Source organism: Eptesicus fuscus, chromosome 7 (genome assembly GCF_027574615.1).
Source record: "Eptesicus fuscus isolate TK198812 chromosome 7, DD_ASM_mEF_20220401, whole genome shotgun sequence".
In the NCBI taxonomy this organism is placed as follows: Eukaryota; Metazoa; Chordata; class Mammalia; order Chiroptera; family Vespertilionidae; genus Eptesicus; species Eptesicus fuscus.
The window spans coordinates 58619889-58635528 of record NC_072479.1 but is presented as its reverse complement, the minus strand read 5'-3'; the positions used below and the strand labels follow the sequence as shown (position 1 = coordinate 58635528).

General features: G+C 42.5%; 1 protein-coding gene and 1 long non-coding RNA gene across 4 annotated transcripts in view; one reads left to right on the top strand and one right to left on the bottom strand.

Moving 5' to 3' along the window:
* The window catches only part of ATF1 (activating transcription factor 1), a 69601-nt gene that overhangs the window by 5091 nt on the left and 48870 nt on the right, over positions 1-15640 (top strand). For all 3 annotated transcript variants that reach the window (XR_008556612.1, XM_008140673.3, XM_028144364.2), the window contains exon 2: positions 4357-4455. Coding sequence is in view for 2 of the 3 variants with exons in the window: in XM_008140673.3 (XP_008138895.1) it covers positions 4363-4455 (93 nt within the window). In the remaining variant the exon portion in view is untranslated. The remainder of the gene's footprint in view (positions 1-4356; positions 4456-15640) is intronic.
* Positions 9711-15640, bottom strand: part of LOC129149796 (uncharacterized) — a 73038-nt gene continuing 67108 nt past the window's right edge. Inside the window, exon 4 of the long non-coding RNA XR_008556613.1 lies at positions 9711-10069. This is a non-coding gene — a long non-coding RNA (uncharacterized LOC129149796). The remainder of the gene's footprint in view (positions 10070-15640) is intronic.

Below are 15640 nucleotides of genomic sequence, written 5' to 3'. Positions count from 1 at the left end.
GGGCGTGTAGGAGACAGCCAATCAATGATTCTCTCTCATTGATGTTTCTGTCTCACCTTTCCTCTCTCTGAACTCAATAAAAAATATATTTTAAAAAATCAGTGAAAACATGTCCTCACATGAGGATTAAAATAAATTTATATGAAGAAATAATGTAGGCTAATAAGGAAAACATTAACTTCTGGTAGGTAGATGGACAAATAATATGAACAGATAGCTCACAGAACTAATGGATATATACCTAGAAGTGAGATTATTGGATCAAATAGTAATTCTATCTTTAATTTTTTGAGGAACCACCATACTGCTTTTCACAGCAGCTGCAACATTTTACATTCCCACTACAGTGCACAAATGTTCCAATTTCTCAATATCCTCACCAATACATTTTCTTTTTTGTTTTATATTAGCCATCCTAATGGATATGAGGTGGTAGCTCATTGTAGTTTTGACTTGGCATTTTCCTAATGATAAGTGATATTAAGCATCCTTTCTTATGTTTGCAGGCTAACCCTTTCTTTTTTTCTTTATTATGTCATTGCACAAAACCACAAAAACCTTAAATTCTACCCAATTTTTTTTACTAGTCTTTTTCTAAGTAGTTCTTCATTTGACATATTACATCTCGTATAACCCATTTATTCTCGTTCTTATTTTTTAAATAAATCTTTATTGTTCAGATTATTACAGTTGTTCCTCTTTTTCCCCCCCAGAGCTCCCCTCCACCCGGTTCCCACCCCACCTCCACTGTCCTCATCCATAGGTGTACGATTTTTGTCCAGTCTCTTTCCGCACCCCCCACACCTCTTTCCCCCCGAGAATTGTCAGTCCACTCCCTTCCTATGCCCCTGATTCTATTATATTCACCAGTTTATTCTGTTCATCAGATTTTTTTATTCACTTGATTTTTAGATTCACTTGTTGATAGATATGTATTTGTTGTTCATAGTTTTTATCTTTACCTTTTTCTTCTTCCTCTTCTTAAAGAATACCTTTCAGCATTTCCTATAATACTGGTTTGGCAGTGATGAACTCCTTTAGCTTTTCTTATCTGTGAAGCTCTTTATCTGACCTTCAATTCTGAATGATAGCTTTGCTGGGTAGAGTAATCTTGGTTGTAGATTCTTGCTATTCATCACTTTGAATATTTCTTGCCACTCCCTTCTGGCCTCCATAATTTCTGTTAAGAAATCAGCTGACAATCGTATGGGTACTCCCTTGTAGGTAACTAACTGTTTTTCTCTTGCTGCTTTTAAGATTCTCTCTTTGTCTTTTGCCATTGGCATTTTAATTATGATGTGTCTTGGTGTGGTCCTCTTTGGATTCCTTTTGTTTGGGGTTCTCTGCGCTTCCTGGACTTGTAAGTCTATTTCTTTCACCAGGTGGGGGAAGTTTTCTGTCATTATTTCTTCAAATAGGTTTTCAATATCTTGCTCTCTCTCTTCTTCTGGCACCCCCATAATTCGGATGTTGGTACACTTGAAGTTGTCCCAGAGGCTCCTTACACTATCTCAGTGGTCGGCACTCATTAGTCAACAGAGCCAAATATCAACAGTACAAGGATTGAAATTTCTTTTGAGAGCCAAATTTTTTAAACTTAAACTTCTTCTAAATTATTTCTTCAAAATAGACTCGCCCAGGCCATGGTATTTTGTGGAAGAGCCACACTCAAGGGGCCAAAGAGCCGCATGTGGCTTGCGAGCCGCAATTTGCCGACCACACCACTATCTTCATATTTTTGGATTCTTTTTTCTTTTTGCTTTTCCAGTTGGGTGTTTTTTGCTTCTTTGTATTTCAAATCTTTGACTTGATTCTTGCAATCCTCTAGTCTGCTCTTGGATCTCTTGTATATTATTCTTTATTTCAGTCGGTGTATGCTTAATTTCTCATTGGTCCTTTTTCATATCCTTGAGGGTCTCACTAAATTTATTGGCCTTTTCTAGAAAATTCTTGAAAAACCTTATAACCGTGGTTTTGAACTCTATATCCAGTAGTTTGCTTTCCTCCGTTTCTGTCATTTGTTACCTGGTTCTTTGTCTCCACATTTTGGCTGCTTCCCTGATTTGATAGAGTGACTTTGTATGCTAGGTGTCCTATAGGGCCCAGTGGCTCAGCCTCCCCAGTTACCTGAGGTGGACTCTCTTGGTGCAACCCTTTGTGGGCTGTGTGCACAGTTCTGTTGTAGTTAAGACTTGATTGTTGTTGGTATCACTGGGAGGAATTGACCTCCAGGCCAATTGGCTGTGAGGATCAGTTGTTTCTATGATGGGAGGACTTCTATGCTGGAGACACCCTTATGGGGCAAGACTTGCTTCAGTGGGGCTTTGGTGCTCACTGAGTCTGCCCCGAGTGTGTCCCTTAGGGATCTGAGGAGTTGTAATCTGGATGGTCCCATTCTGACCACTGGGTACACTGGCTCTTGGATCTTCAAGGAGGTGCTAATTTAGCCTCTGCCTGAGGCCACCCAGCAGGAGCTACGGAGAGATCTGCAGATTCCTTTTTTTTGTTTGGGTTTTGGAGGTGCCCAGATGAGGCCCAGCTGTGAAGCAATGCAAGCTGCTGTGGAGCCTTGGGCCTTTTTTTGTATGTTCTGGGTCTCTCTGACCCAGCTGCAATTTGTTAGGTAATTTTAGATTGCAAAGGGCCAAGCCATTCATATGCAAAAGCCTCTGCGCACATCTTGGGTGGGGCGGGGTCTCAGGGAATCCACAGGGCAGAGCAAACAGCAATGGCTGATCCTCAGCCCTGCCCTAAGAGGCCCGGGTCTCAGTGTCCCGCGGTATTCGCTGCAAGCACCTCTGAGAGAAAGCCGCCCTTGAGTTCCGCCCGCTGCTAGACAGTCCACTTTCTCCCCATATTAGTCTGGGTCCCCAGAGTCTCTCTCAGAACTGGAGTTCAGAGCAGTCGGGAGCTTGTGTCTCCCTCCCGATTGAGAAAGACAACCGCATACTCAGTTGCCAGCCCTTTCCGCGTGCATGCCTCCATACCTCTGCACTTTACTTCTGCAGCTCATCTGAGTCTCAGTGTGCTTTTCACTTCCCTTCTAGTTGTAGAATTTCCACTCAACCAGCCTTCCTGTGGTTCTGGATGATGGCCGTTTTGTCTTTTAGTTGTAGTTTTGAAGTGGTTGTGCGAGGCAGCAATTTCAAGTGTTTACCTATGCCACCATCTTGGTTTCTTTCCTATTCTCATTCTTAACCAGCTGCCATATCCTGAAATTGATTAGATCAGCTAGATTTTTTGAGCCTCCTTGGGTATAGATTTATTTAGTTATTTAGTTAGTTCAACTTCTACTCAATAAATTTTCTACATAAAACTGTATGTGCAATTAGAAACTGTCCCTAGGCTAGAGAAAGGAATGCTGTGCTATGTCCATGGACAGGAAGACTATCATCCTATATAATAAAACCCTAATATGCAAATCGACTGAGCAGTGGAATGACCAGTCGCTATGATGCGCACTGACCACTAGGGGGCAGATGCTCAATGCAGGAGCTACCCCCTGGTGGTTGGTGCCCTCCCACGGGGAGTGCCGCTCAGCCAGAAGCCGGGCTCATAGCTGGTGAGTGCAGCACTGGTGGCAGGACCCTCTCCTGCCTCCGCAGCAGTGCTAAGGACCTCTTGGGGGATGTCCGCCTGCCAGCTTAGGCCCGTTCCCCCCAGGACTGGACTGCAAGAGGGCGCAGGCCGGGCTGAGGGACCCCTTTTCTCCCTCCAGTGTATCAATGTCGTGCACCGGGCCTCTAGTACTTAATAATATGTAAGGAAAAGTCTTCTTTTTTTAGATCCTCACCCAAGGATATTTTTCTACTTATTTTTTATTTTTTAGAGAAAGAGTAGAAGAGGGAGGGAAAGACAGAAATATCAATGTGAGAGAAACACATGATTGATTGCCTTCTGCACAGCACATCCAGGGCCCTGGTGGGGAAGGAACCTACAACCACAGTATGAGTCCTTGATTGGCATTGAACCTGGGACCATTCAGTCCGCAGGCTGACGCTCTATCGACAGCCTAACTGGTTAGGGCATCCCAATTCTCTTTAATGGAGGCAACCAAGTTATCAATTCTTACACAACTGTGCAGTGTACTATATATATATTCTATAGCACTTTTCATTACCAGTGTACTATATATATTCTATAGCACTTTTCATTAAGATCCTATACTTAGATTGCTACACTCCCAGAGCAGAGTTGTGGGAACATATTGAGTCTGGTTAAATTGAGCTCAGCCCATCACATAGAAAAGCTCTGTCTTGTTTCTCTGAAAATGTATGCATGTTAAGAAAAGAAATGTCTTCAGATTTCCTGAAAATGATTAGAAAGCATCTTTTAACTGACTTTTTTTCTTTACAGTTGATTATGGAAGATTCCCACAAGAGTAACACTTCAGAGACAGCACCTCAGCCTGGTTCAACAGTTCAAGGAGCTCATATTTCTCATATTGCTCAACAGGTAAGGAAAGGACCAGCCAACATATTGAGCCAGTTAGGAATATTATATATGCAGATTAATTGGTTGTTTCAGATCTCTAATAACTAATGTTTTAAAAAGAACCAAGCCAAAAACAAAAACAAAAAAACAAACTATAAAGTGTTGAAATACATGGGAGGTAGATTTTATTTAAATAGTAGTGTCCCGGTGCACGGATTTATGCACATTGAAAGGAGATTAATTAAAAGAAATATTTTAATATTGCTATTCACCCTTTCTCTATAATAGAAGTGTCAACCAAATTCACGATCGACAATGACAGATCTGAGCACATGCTTGTGATTGGCGCCAGCAAGAGCTTTATATGTATTGCGCATGTGCGAGTTAACTTAGCCTTTTATATATGTAGAATAAACTTGCTTAATTAGACCTGCTTTCTGATTTAGTTAAATTTTTTCCAGCCCAGTGAAGCACCCCAACTTCTCTTCAGGTAATTGTCAGCAACACAGCAGTAAAGATCAACATGAAGCACATTATTATTGTACTAACAGATCACACAGGGAGAACAAAGGGTTTACCTGTAGTAGTGTTTGACTATATTCTGCGCAGAGAAAACCTGAAGTCATTTTCAAGTTCGACCATTTCTTACTTCTTTTCAGTCGGGTCAAGTTTCTAAACTTTCTAAATCTCTGATTTCTGGCAAATGAAAAGAAAATAGGATTCCTCCGAGTCTCCTATCTACCTACTCTAGGACTTCTGTGAGGATCAAATGAGATAAGGCATGTGAAAACGCTTCACAAACATTTGGTTAAAGTGTGAAATGTTTGCACGTGGTTATAAAGCAAGTTGTGTTCCTGGGCTGAAGAAACTCCAAGGAGCCTAGTCGCTAGGGAGAGGAAGCTGGGTATTGCTATGTGACGCCATTACCCAGCACCCACAGTGACCATTTCTGGGCTGGGCTGTGGGCCGCATTTTGCACCATGGGGTCTTGGCAGCGTTGGCTGCAATTTGGTGTGCTGTTGCTCCAGGGTGGTGGCGGGGCCTGTGTCCCATTTGGGGGAAGCTGAGTGTTGGTTTGTTGGCACCAGGTCTGTGGTGCTGTTTATTTTTAAAAGGCCAGTGTGTGTCATGGCAGCTCCTGCGTTGAGCTTCTGCCCCCTGGTGGTCAGTGTGCATCATAGCCACCAGCCGGACAGACAGCCTTTTATATATAGACTAGGGGCCTGGTGCACGAAATTCATGCACTGAGGGTGTCTCCTCAGCCCAGCCTGCCCCCTCTCACATACTGGGAGCCCTCAGGGGATGTCCTACTGACGGCTTATGTGACGCCAAAAAAAAAAAAGCCGCAGTCTGGCCTCCCTTTGTGAGAGACAACCAGGCTGATCAGGGAAAGGCACCAGCCCCATCACCCCACTGCTGGAGCCACTGCCAGTCACCGCAGCCACCAAGGTGTTTTCATCAACACGGACTCCAGTCCCTTCACCAAGAAAAAATGACAACTTTCTTTAGGCATTTTCAAGATGTGTCTCTCATAGAATATGACATTACTTTTTTTTTTTTTTATCCTCACCTGAGTATATGTTTCCATTGACTTTTAGAGAATGTGAAAGAGAAAGGGAAAGACAGAGAGAGACATCAAAGTGAGAGGAATACTTAGATTGGTTGCCTCCTGCATGAGCCCTGACCTGGGCCCCAGCCAGGGAGGAGCCTGTAACTTAGGTACATGCCCTTGATCAGAATCTAACCTGGACTCTGCGGTTGGCAAACCTAGGCATTATCTACTGAGCCAAACCGTGTAGGGCAGGTAATGACATTTCTTAGCCCTCCAGCAGCAGATCTTCGTTTTTTTCCCCAGGAGTGTGGTGGAAGAGCCCTAGATCACCTTTTTGGATTCTTCTACCCAAGTTACTAAGAATATTACCAGTGGCATACAGGGAGCTTAGCCAATGAGGTCAGAAAAGGTCTTTGCTCTGTAGTTCACACCTATCTCCTGTGATCTCCAGCTCCGCCCCTGCCAAGACCTAAAGCCTCCAGCCCTTGGCAGAGGACCCCCAGCTGGCTCCAATCGCCTGCAGGGGACCCCAGCTGGCTCCAATCCCCCAAAGGGACCCCCAGCTGGCGCAATTGCCTGGCTTCACCCAAGGCCAAGGCCGCAAGCCTCTGGCCGAGGCTTGGGCTCTGGGCGGGGACCCCCAGCTGACTCCGATTGCCCGCAGGGGATCCCAGCTGGCTCTATCGCCTGGCTCCATCCAAGGCCAAGGCCGCAAGCCTCTGGCTGAGGCTTGGGCTCTGGGCGGGGACCCCCCAGCTGGCTCCCAACGCCAGGCTCTGCCCCAACGGCCAAGGCTGCAAGCCTTTGGCCGAGGCTTGGGCTCTGGGCAGGGACCCCCAGCTGGCTCTGATCGCCCTGCTCTGCCCCCAGCCAAGGCCTCAAGCCTCTGGCCAAGGCTTGGGCCCTGGTCAGGGACCCCCAGCTGGCTCCAATCACCACAGGGGATCCCAGCTGGTTCCAATCTTCCCCTCTGATCTTCGGCTCCAATCGCCCAGTTCCAACCAAGGCCACTCTCCGAGGCTGCAGCCATCTTGATTGGATGTATTTGCATATTCGCTTTCTGATTGGCTGGTGGGCGTGGCTTGTGAGTGTAGCGGAGTGATGATTTGCCTATTACTGTTTTATTAGATAGGAGGATCTTGTCAAGATCATTCAGTTTTCTTTTATACAATGTATATTTAATGTTGTAGGTAGTTTTCCAAACTTGAAGAAGATTTCATTTTATGTGGCGCATAATTTAGATTTTTTCAGACCAGTTTTGTTGCTGCATAAAGAAAGTAAAAAAATATTTGGCTTATTACACTAATTGAAACAGACCATTAGTTTCAGGAGTAGATTTTCAGTTCAGTAGATTTATTGTGGGTATAAATCTACAGACTGTCAAGTTTTGATGTGGTATCAAAAATATAAAATATTTTTGTTGAACTGGAAAATAGTCATATTCATTAGAGGATTTAAATGGACAGGCATGCATACTGCAGAACTGATGTTCTTATTTTTATTTATTTATATATTTTTATTGATATCAGAGAGGAAGGGAGAGAGAAAAAGAGATAGAAATATCAATTATGAGAATCATTGATAGGCTGCTTCCTGCACGCCCCCTACTAGGAATCGAGCCCTCAACCCAGGCATGTGCCCTTGACTGGAACCGAACCCAGGATTCTTCAGTCCACAAGCTGGCATTCTATCCACTGAGCCATATTGGCTAGGGCAGAACTGATGTTTTTAAATTTCAAATTGTCTGATCTATGCACCTGACTCAGTTCAAGGGAAACAACTGGCAGGATTTGTTGCCAGTGGGGAGATATGAACATTCAAGCAAAAAGTAGAAATTTGGAAAACTTTTATTCACCATTGTGAACTTGACAGCTTCCCAATACTTACAAACTATTTTAACAAAGGCATGTGTGGGTAGAAGATCCATTCAGAGCGTAAGATAGACCAGTGGATTTTAATGTTAGCAGAGTAAACAAAGTTCAGATTGTACATTGTAAACAAACTTTAAGAAACTACAGACTGTCAAGTTTTGATGTGGTATCAAAGAAGAATATTTACAATTACCTGAAAAGACTATTAAAACACTCCTCCCCTCAACCAAAATAACATATGGCAACATATTTAATGTAGAAGCAGTAAGAGAATTTAGCCATTTTTATTTAACTCAAACATTAAGGAGATTTGAAGAAATGTAAAGCAATGTTATTTCTCTCACTAATTTTGGGGAGAAATGTAGTTGTTTTAATGAAAATATTTTATTTATGCTAACTTATAATGGATTTATGGTTGTTATTTTAAAATGAACTTAAATATTTTTTAAATTTTTATTTTAATTTTACATGAAGTATTGGTAGATAAAAACCCATATAAATAAAAGTTCTTTGACATCATTAATAATGATTAAGAGTGTAAAAGGATCTTGAGACCAAAAAGTTTGAGAAACAGAGACCTAAAGGGTCAGTCTTTCAAGCTTGATGCATCCTTCTCTGTTATTCGGCTATATCTGTGAAGAACAACAGTATCTTCTCCAGATGATGCTGGAAGAACAATAGATGGAGTCTTCCAGTTACCTTTCTGTTATTAGAGCCCTTCACGGAAATGTTCTAATTCAGTTAGCTTACTTAACTGTATCTCAGTTATTTTGGTTACCTGTGAATGTATTCCAAGTTTCCTTAGAAACATATTTACAGTGAGGTAGAATAAGTACATTTCTAGGTAGTAAATAGTTGTATAATGATTTTTAAAAATAACGTCACTGATTTTACATTCAAGGTATTGTGGCTTGACTGTTAGACTCTAAATTTTGTAAGGAAACAGTATCTAATATAGAATATTTATTCAATCATTTAGTTTTAGCCGGGAGTACAGCAGTGAACAAAAGTGTCAGCTCTCATGGAACTTATATTCTGGTTTTGGGGATACAGGCAATAAAATGAGTATCAGTTGGCAGGATATGCTGTGGAGACTAATAAAACAAGGTAGGAAGAATAGGGAGTTATTGGTGGGGACAGTGGGGCTTGACTTTTTATCGAAGATAGTGAGAGAAGTCCTGTCTGTGGAAATACCTCTTCAGTTATATGGACCAACAATTGTAAAACTCTGAGACTGACAGGCACTTGACATGGTTAAGGAATAGCAAGGAAGCCAGTGTGGTGGAAGAGGGATGAATGAGGAAATGAGGCAGAGGAAGGGGGTGGAAGGGGAGAGTGCTAGATAATGTAGGCCTTATATGCGACTGTAAGATTTTTGGTTTTAAATCTGGGTGAGATGGGAACCTTTGGAGGATTTTGAGTAAAAACATTATCTGACTGATATTTTAGTTGGATCAGTCTGGCTGCTTTTTGAAAGTGGAAGCAGGAAAACCAGTTAGGAGGCAGTTACAACAAAGTGCATGGATACAGTAGTGGCTTGGACCATTGTGGTAACAGTGGTACTGAGATCAAGTTAGTGTCTCCATATGATTTGTTTGTAAAGTCGACAGTGATTGCTTTTAGATTCAATGTGGGTTTTAGAGATAAAAAAGGAGTTAAGATTGACTACAGTTTTTGGTTTGAATAACTAAGAATGGAGTTGCCATTTATTGACATGGACGACACTGGAGCATGTTTTTCTTTTCTTTTTGAGGAGATGTTAGCAATTAGGAGTTCGGCTTGTAACGTTTGTGTTACTATCTGTATTAGTTTTCTATGTTACAAAACAAATTACCACAAATTTAGGGCTTAAAACATACATTTATTATCTCACAGTTTCTGTGGAGTCAGGCATGTCTTAGCTGGATCTCTGCTTCAGAGTTTCACCAGGTTACAAGCAAGGTAGCTAGGGCTGGGTTCATATCGGGACGCTAGACTGGAGAACGATCTGTTTCTAAGCTCACTCAAGTTGTTAGCAGAATTCATTTTGTTGCAGCTGTAGGACTGAGAGCTTCAGATTTTTGTTGGCTGTTGATGGGAGGCCACGGTCAACTCTTAAGAGTTCACTTGCAATTTGCTGCCATTTGGCCCTCTCCATAAGCAGTTCACAGCATGGCAGCCTGCTTCTTCTTTTTTCTCTATTCTCACCTGAGGATATATTTTCCATTGATTTCTAGAGAGAGTGGAAGAAAGGGCAGAGGGTATGGGGAGAGACAGACAGACAGATATCGACGTGAGATACATCTATTAGTTGCCTCCCACATGCGCACCCCTACCGGGGCTGCAACTGAGGTATATGCCCTTGACCTAGAAGTGGTCCTCTGACTGATGCTCTAACCATTGAGCACACTGGCCAGGCTCATGCTTCAAAAAAATCCTATATAATAAAGAGCTAATATGCAAATGGTCATCACGCCCTTGTGCAGGGGGGAGGGTGCAGGGGACCTGAGGCCGGGCCCCCAGCCCGGCGGGGCTTGACGGAGGACCTGAGGCTGTACCCCCCATTCAGTGCTGGGCTGGGGGACCTGAGGCTGTGCCCCCCACCCTGTGGGGTTTGACAGGGGTGGGGCTGGCTGGGGCTGGGTCTCACATGATTTCGAGGCGTGTGCGGGCGGGTGGGGACTTGACTCTGGGTCCCACGGCACGCCCCAGACTATGACAGGAGTGAGATTTTCATATAAATTTTACTAATTTTCTTTCATCTCTGACAGTGCTATAAAAGAGAAAGGGCAAATAGCAATATTAAAATATTTCCTCTAATTCCCTTTTAATGTGCACAAATTTCATGTACTGGGCCACTAGTGTATATATATTATTTTTCCCCATTATCATTTATCCCCCCATACCTTCTCTCACCCCCACCCCCGCCCCTGCACAATCACCACTCTGTTGTCCCTGTCCATGAGTTCTTTTTTTTCTTTTGTTCCTCAATCCCTCCACATTCCCTACCTCCCCCCTCCCAGCTGTCACCCTGCTCTCTCTCTCTCTCTCTGAGTCTGGTAGCCTGCTTCTTTTATTCCAACGGGAGTGAGAAGAGGGTGCTAGCAAGACAGTCATGTAATATAACATAATCAAGGTAATGATATCCCATTCCTTTGCCATAAAACAAAACATAATCATGGGAATGGTATCCCATCATCTTTGCCTTGTTCTGTTGGTTAGAAGTCACAGGACCCTCCCACAACTCAAGGGGAGAGGATTACACAAAGACATGAACACCAGGAGGAAGAGCTAATGGGGGCCACCTTAGAGTTTTTCTGCCAAACCAAACAAGTAGATTTGTCCAGTTGGCAGTTGGAGATACTAGTATATGGTCTGGAGTCCAGGGGAGAGGTCCAGACTAGAAATGTAAATTTAGGAGTTGTGGATATATAAGTGGTATTTAAACTTATGAGGGTGATTTCTGGCTTCCACTAGAATGTAGAAAGAGTATTTTGTAAAAATATGTTTTTGTTGATTTCAGAGAGGAAGGGGGAGAGAGAGAGAGATAAACATCAATGATGAGAGAGAATTATCAATCGGCTGCCACCTGCATGCCTCCCACTGGGGATTGAGCCTGCAACCCAAGGATATGCCCTGACTGGGAATCGAACCGTGAACTCCTGGTTCATAGGTCAATGCTCAACCACTGAGTTAGTTTCTTTTACAGGACAGGTGAAAGAAAGAGTATTGATCTTTCCCTAAAACTAACTTCTCTCAATTCATCAGAGATAGGATACGGTCATGGCTTACCTGCAGTAGAGGACAGGAAGAAGGCAGGTCTGTCATACAGGGGAAAGAACAGTTCAGCTATATTTTTAATGAATTGCTAAAGTCTAAGTGTAGGCTAACATGAGAATAGAATCCTGGGAACTGCAGACACAAGGATAGGTAACACCCACTTGTAGGCTTTTCTCCAAGGACCCTCAACAGTTGCTCCTGAGGAAGATTGGGAGAAGCAAGGGAGACCAGGGAAAGCCTTACTAGGTGGTACAGGCCTGCCTGGACCCCTTTTCCCAGTGGAAAGCAGCTTTAAGCTACTAGGGGAAGGGAATAAATCCCATTTTTCATTGTGGCTGGCAGATGTGAAAAGATAAAAAAATCCATAAACCCTGAGGGAAGGGCAGGAAACTATCTTAGGTTCAGACCATTAATTTTCCTTCTACTAAAACTAGGGTTGTAGGGCCTGAGACTGGGTCAGAATAACAGAGCACCTTTTCCCTGCTAGCAAGTAAATCAACAGCAGTTTACTCCTGGGAAGGGGCAAGAATATGGAGAGCGACTCTGGGGCAAGTGCCCAGAGAAAGCTTGAAGTTGAGAGGCGAGTAAGAACATGGAGAAAAACGCTCTGGCAAACCAGCCTCCACTCTAAACAGTAGGTCACAGGGGAGGAATTTGAAGCTGGAGGTGCACTTAAGGTAATCATAACAAGAAAATTGAAACCCAGCTCAATCTAAATAGATTGACTCAATCCCTACCCTCTCTTACCCTCCCCCCCCCCCACTAAAGCTAGTAGAAGAATTTTTACTACTCATGCAAAAATTATGAAACATGTACAAGTAAGCAAAACAAAAAAACACACACACCACTGTCAAAAGTAAGAATAATAAAAAACTCAGGGTGACCCAACTGTTAAAACTAAAAGAGAGTAAATTTAAAATAACAATATATAACATATTAAAGGCTCTAGTGTAAAAGATGGACATGTATGGATAGATGGTAAGTTTCAGCAGAGAAATGGAAACTGTATGTCAAATGGAAATCCTATATAATAAGAGGCTAATATGCATATTGTCCCCTTGGGAGTTCGACCACTTGATATGACATGCACTGACCACCAGGGGGCAGCACAGAATGAAGGAAGGCCCTGATCACTGGCCAGGCCTAGGGACCCTACCTATGCACGAATTTCATGCACCGGCCCTCTAGTGCTAGAAATAAAAGTTATTACATACATGAAAAAAATGACATGCATGGAGTATGTTTGGGGGCTTATTAGTAGACTTGATACAGCCAAGGAAAGAATTGGTGAGCTTGAAGATAGGTCAACAGAAATTATCCAAACTTAAAGAGAAAAAAATGTGGGGAGAACAACAACAGAGCATCCCAGAGCTGTGGGACAATATCCATTGAACATAAAAATCATGGGACTAGATAAGATTACCGTGAAACGAGTATAATCAGAGAGGAGGTGGTCATTAGCTTTCACTTTGAGCTTTCTAAATTTGGAGTTTGGGCCTGGGCCTGGGCCTGGCTCAGTAGTTGAGCGTCGACCTATAAACCAGGAGGTCAAGATTCGATTTCCAGTCAGGGCATATGCTCGGGTTGCTGGCTGGATCCTCAGTAGAGTGTGTGCAGGGGGTAGCCGATCAATGATTCTCTCTCGTCAGTGATCTTACATCTCTTTCCCTTCATCTCTGAAATCAATAAAAAAAATTTTTAAATAAATAAATTTGGATTTTGGGGAGATTAAATGGGGGGATGGTCAGTGAGGTAAGATGAAAATCAAGAGAAATTGGGATCTTGGAAATTAAGAATGAGGTGATGGTCAACTGTGTACAATGCTGCTGGTAGGTAAAATGAGGAGTAAAAAATAACTCAGTCGAGCCTCATTATTCAAGGACTAGAGACCCAGTGCACGAAATTCGTGCACGGGCGGGGAGGGTCCCTCAGCCGAGCCTGCACCCTCTCCAATTCAGGATCTCTGCAGGATCGGGCCTAAACCAACAGTTGGACATCCCTCTCATAATCCGGGACTGCTGGCTCCTAACTGCTCACCTGCCTGCCTGCCTGATCTCTCCTAACCCCTCTGCCTGCCTGACTGATCACCCCTAACTGCCCTCCCCTGCTGGCCTGATCAACCCTAACCGTCTCTGCCTCCCCCCCCCCCCTCGTCACCATGGCTTTGTCCGGAAGGAAGGCAGGGCGACCGGACGATGTCCAGTCAACCCGGTCTAATTAGTTTATTACCCTTTTATTATTATAGATTCTGTATTTGCAAATTCACATACTTGATCAACTTATTTATATCCTCCAAATAAAAACTCACAGCACTTTTGTGGTCATTAGTGGATATGCACAGAATGGTGAAAAATTTTAATCACTTGATGTACACCTTCCCAGCTCAGGTTGAAAAGACAGTGCTCGATCTTATTTTAGCTCTCATTCTGTAAGTAATTCTTCTTGTGTTCTAGTTAGTGCCATGTTTTTTGCATTTTTATACTTTTTGTTGGTGATTTTGCTGTTTGAAATGGCCTGTAGGCATACCAGTAAAGTGTTGTCTAACTGCAAAAAGTCTGTGATATACCTTATGTAGAAAACACATGGGTTAAATTAGTTTTATTCAGGCATGAGTTCTAGTGCTACTGACCATGAGTTCGGTGTTAATGAATTAACAATGTATGTATTTAAATAAGGTGTCTTTAAATAAAAAAAACACATAAAACAAGGTCATATATTGACCAGTTGATAAAAATGTGCCCAGGTTTGCAGGAAGCTGGCCATGTATTTTCCCTGGGAGCAGTGGTTTAGAATTTGTCAGTTCCGTGTACAAGGTGACTTGATGGAACATAACTACCACAAATAACAAGAATGGACTCTTATTTGGCAACAGAGAATCAGTTGATTGATAATCTCGATAAGAGCTATTTCAGTTTGAGTGGGGATGAAAATCTAATTGGATCCAAGAGTGCATGAAAAAAAGAGAGCAGAGAAAATGAGTAGACACAAGAAAGGAAAGAAAAAAAAGAGTAGATAAACTCATTGACCACAAAATGGTTCGACAACTTCTTTGAGGATTTTTTTGCTGCAAAATGGAGCTAAAAAGTGAAGTTTCTGGAGGGGGTTGTAAGTTATGGAAGTTTTATTTTTATTATTTTTAAGATGGAAGTAACAGGCTATTTGTATACCAGTGGGAATGATAAAGTAGAAGGGAAACATTTGATGATACAGGAGAGGGCATTCCTGCAATTATGTCCTTGAGGAGGAAAGGAGATGAGGATTAGTAGAAAATTTTGTTTTATATGAGCACAGGTACATCATAATAAGAAAGAAAGTAAATACAGATTAGGCAGGTAGATTTGAGATAAGATACCCTAAAGTTTTTTTTTATGGTGTCTTTGTATCTCAGTGAAATAAAATACTTTGAGAAGATACAGATGTAGGAGAAAGGATGAAATAGTCTGCTAGGACAGTGGGGACATAAGTGGACGAGGGATATGTAGTAGGATTGCTGGAGAGCATGAAAGTCCACTTGAGGTTACTGATCATGGATTTGTTAACGTAAAAAAACCATTGAAATCTGTAAAGAATTTTTGTGAGTTTGTTTGAGCCAAACTGTCAACATATGCCAGGAAGCAGAACCTCAACGAATTGAGATAATGCTCCGGAGAATGGCTGGTTACATCTATATTTATACATTGCAATCAAAGGAAGAGGACATAGGTGGGTTACATGAAATCCATTGGTGATAGACTAGAGAGATGGGAGAAAGCAAAGCTGGGAAACCCCTGGGATTGGATAAAAAGTAAAATGATAGACATATACTTAGGTGGGTGCAGAAACAAGTAACATAACAATGAAGGAATTTGTCATATCTGTCCTGGAGCCCCAGGCACATTAGGTTGTGCCCCAGGGGCTCCAGAAAAAGGGAAGTTACAAGTTACCCAGACATTTCAAAGAGTATGTTATCATAGATGCAAAAAGACAGATAGGCTCAGTTAAGGTAAAGGTTGACCTTGTCAGTGAAGATACCGGCCTAGGATGT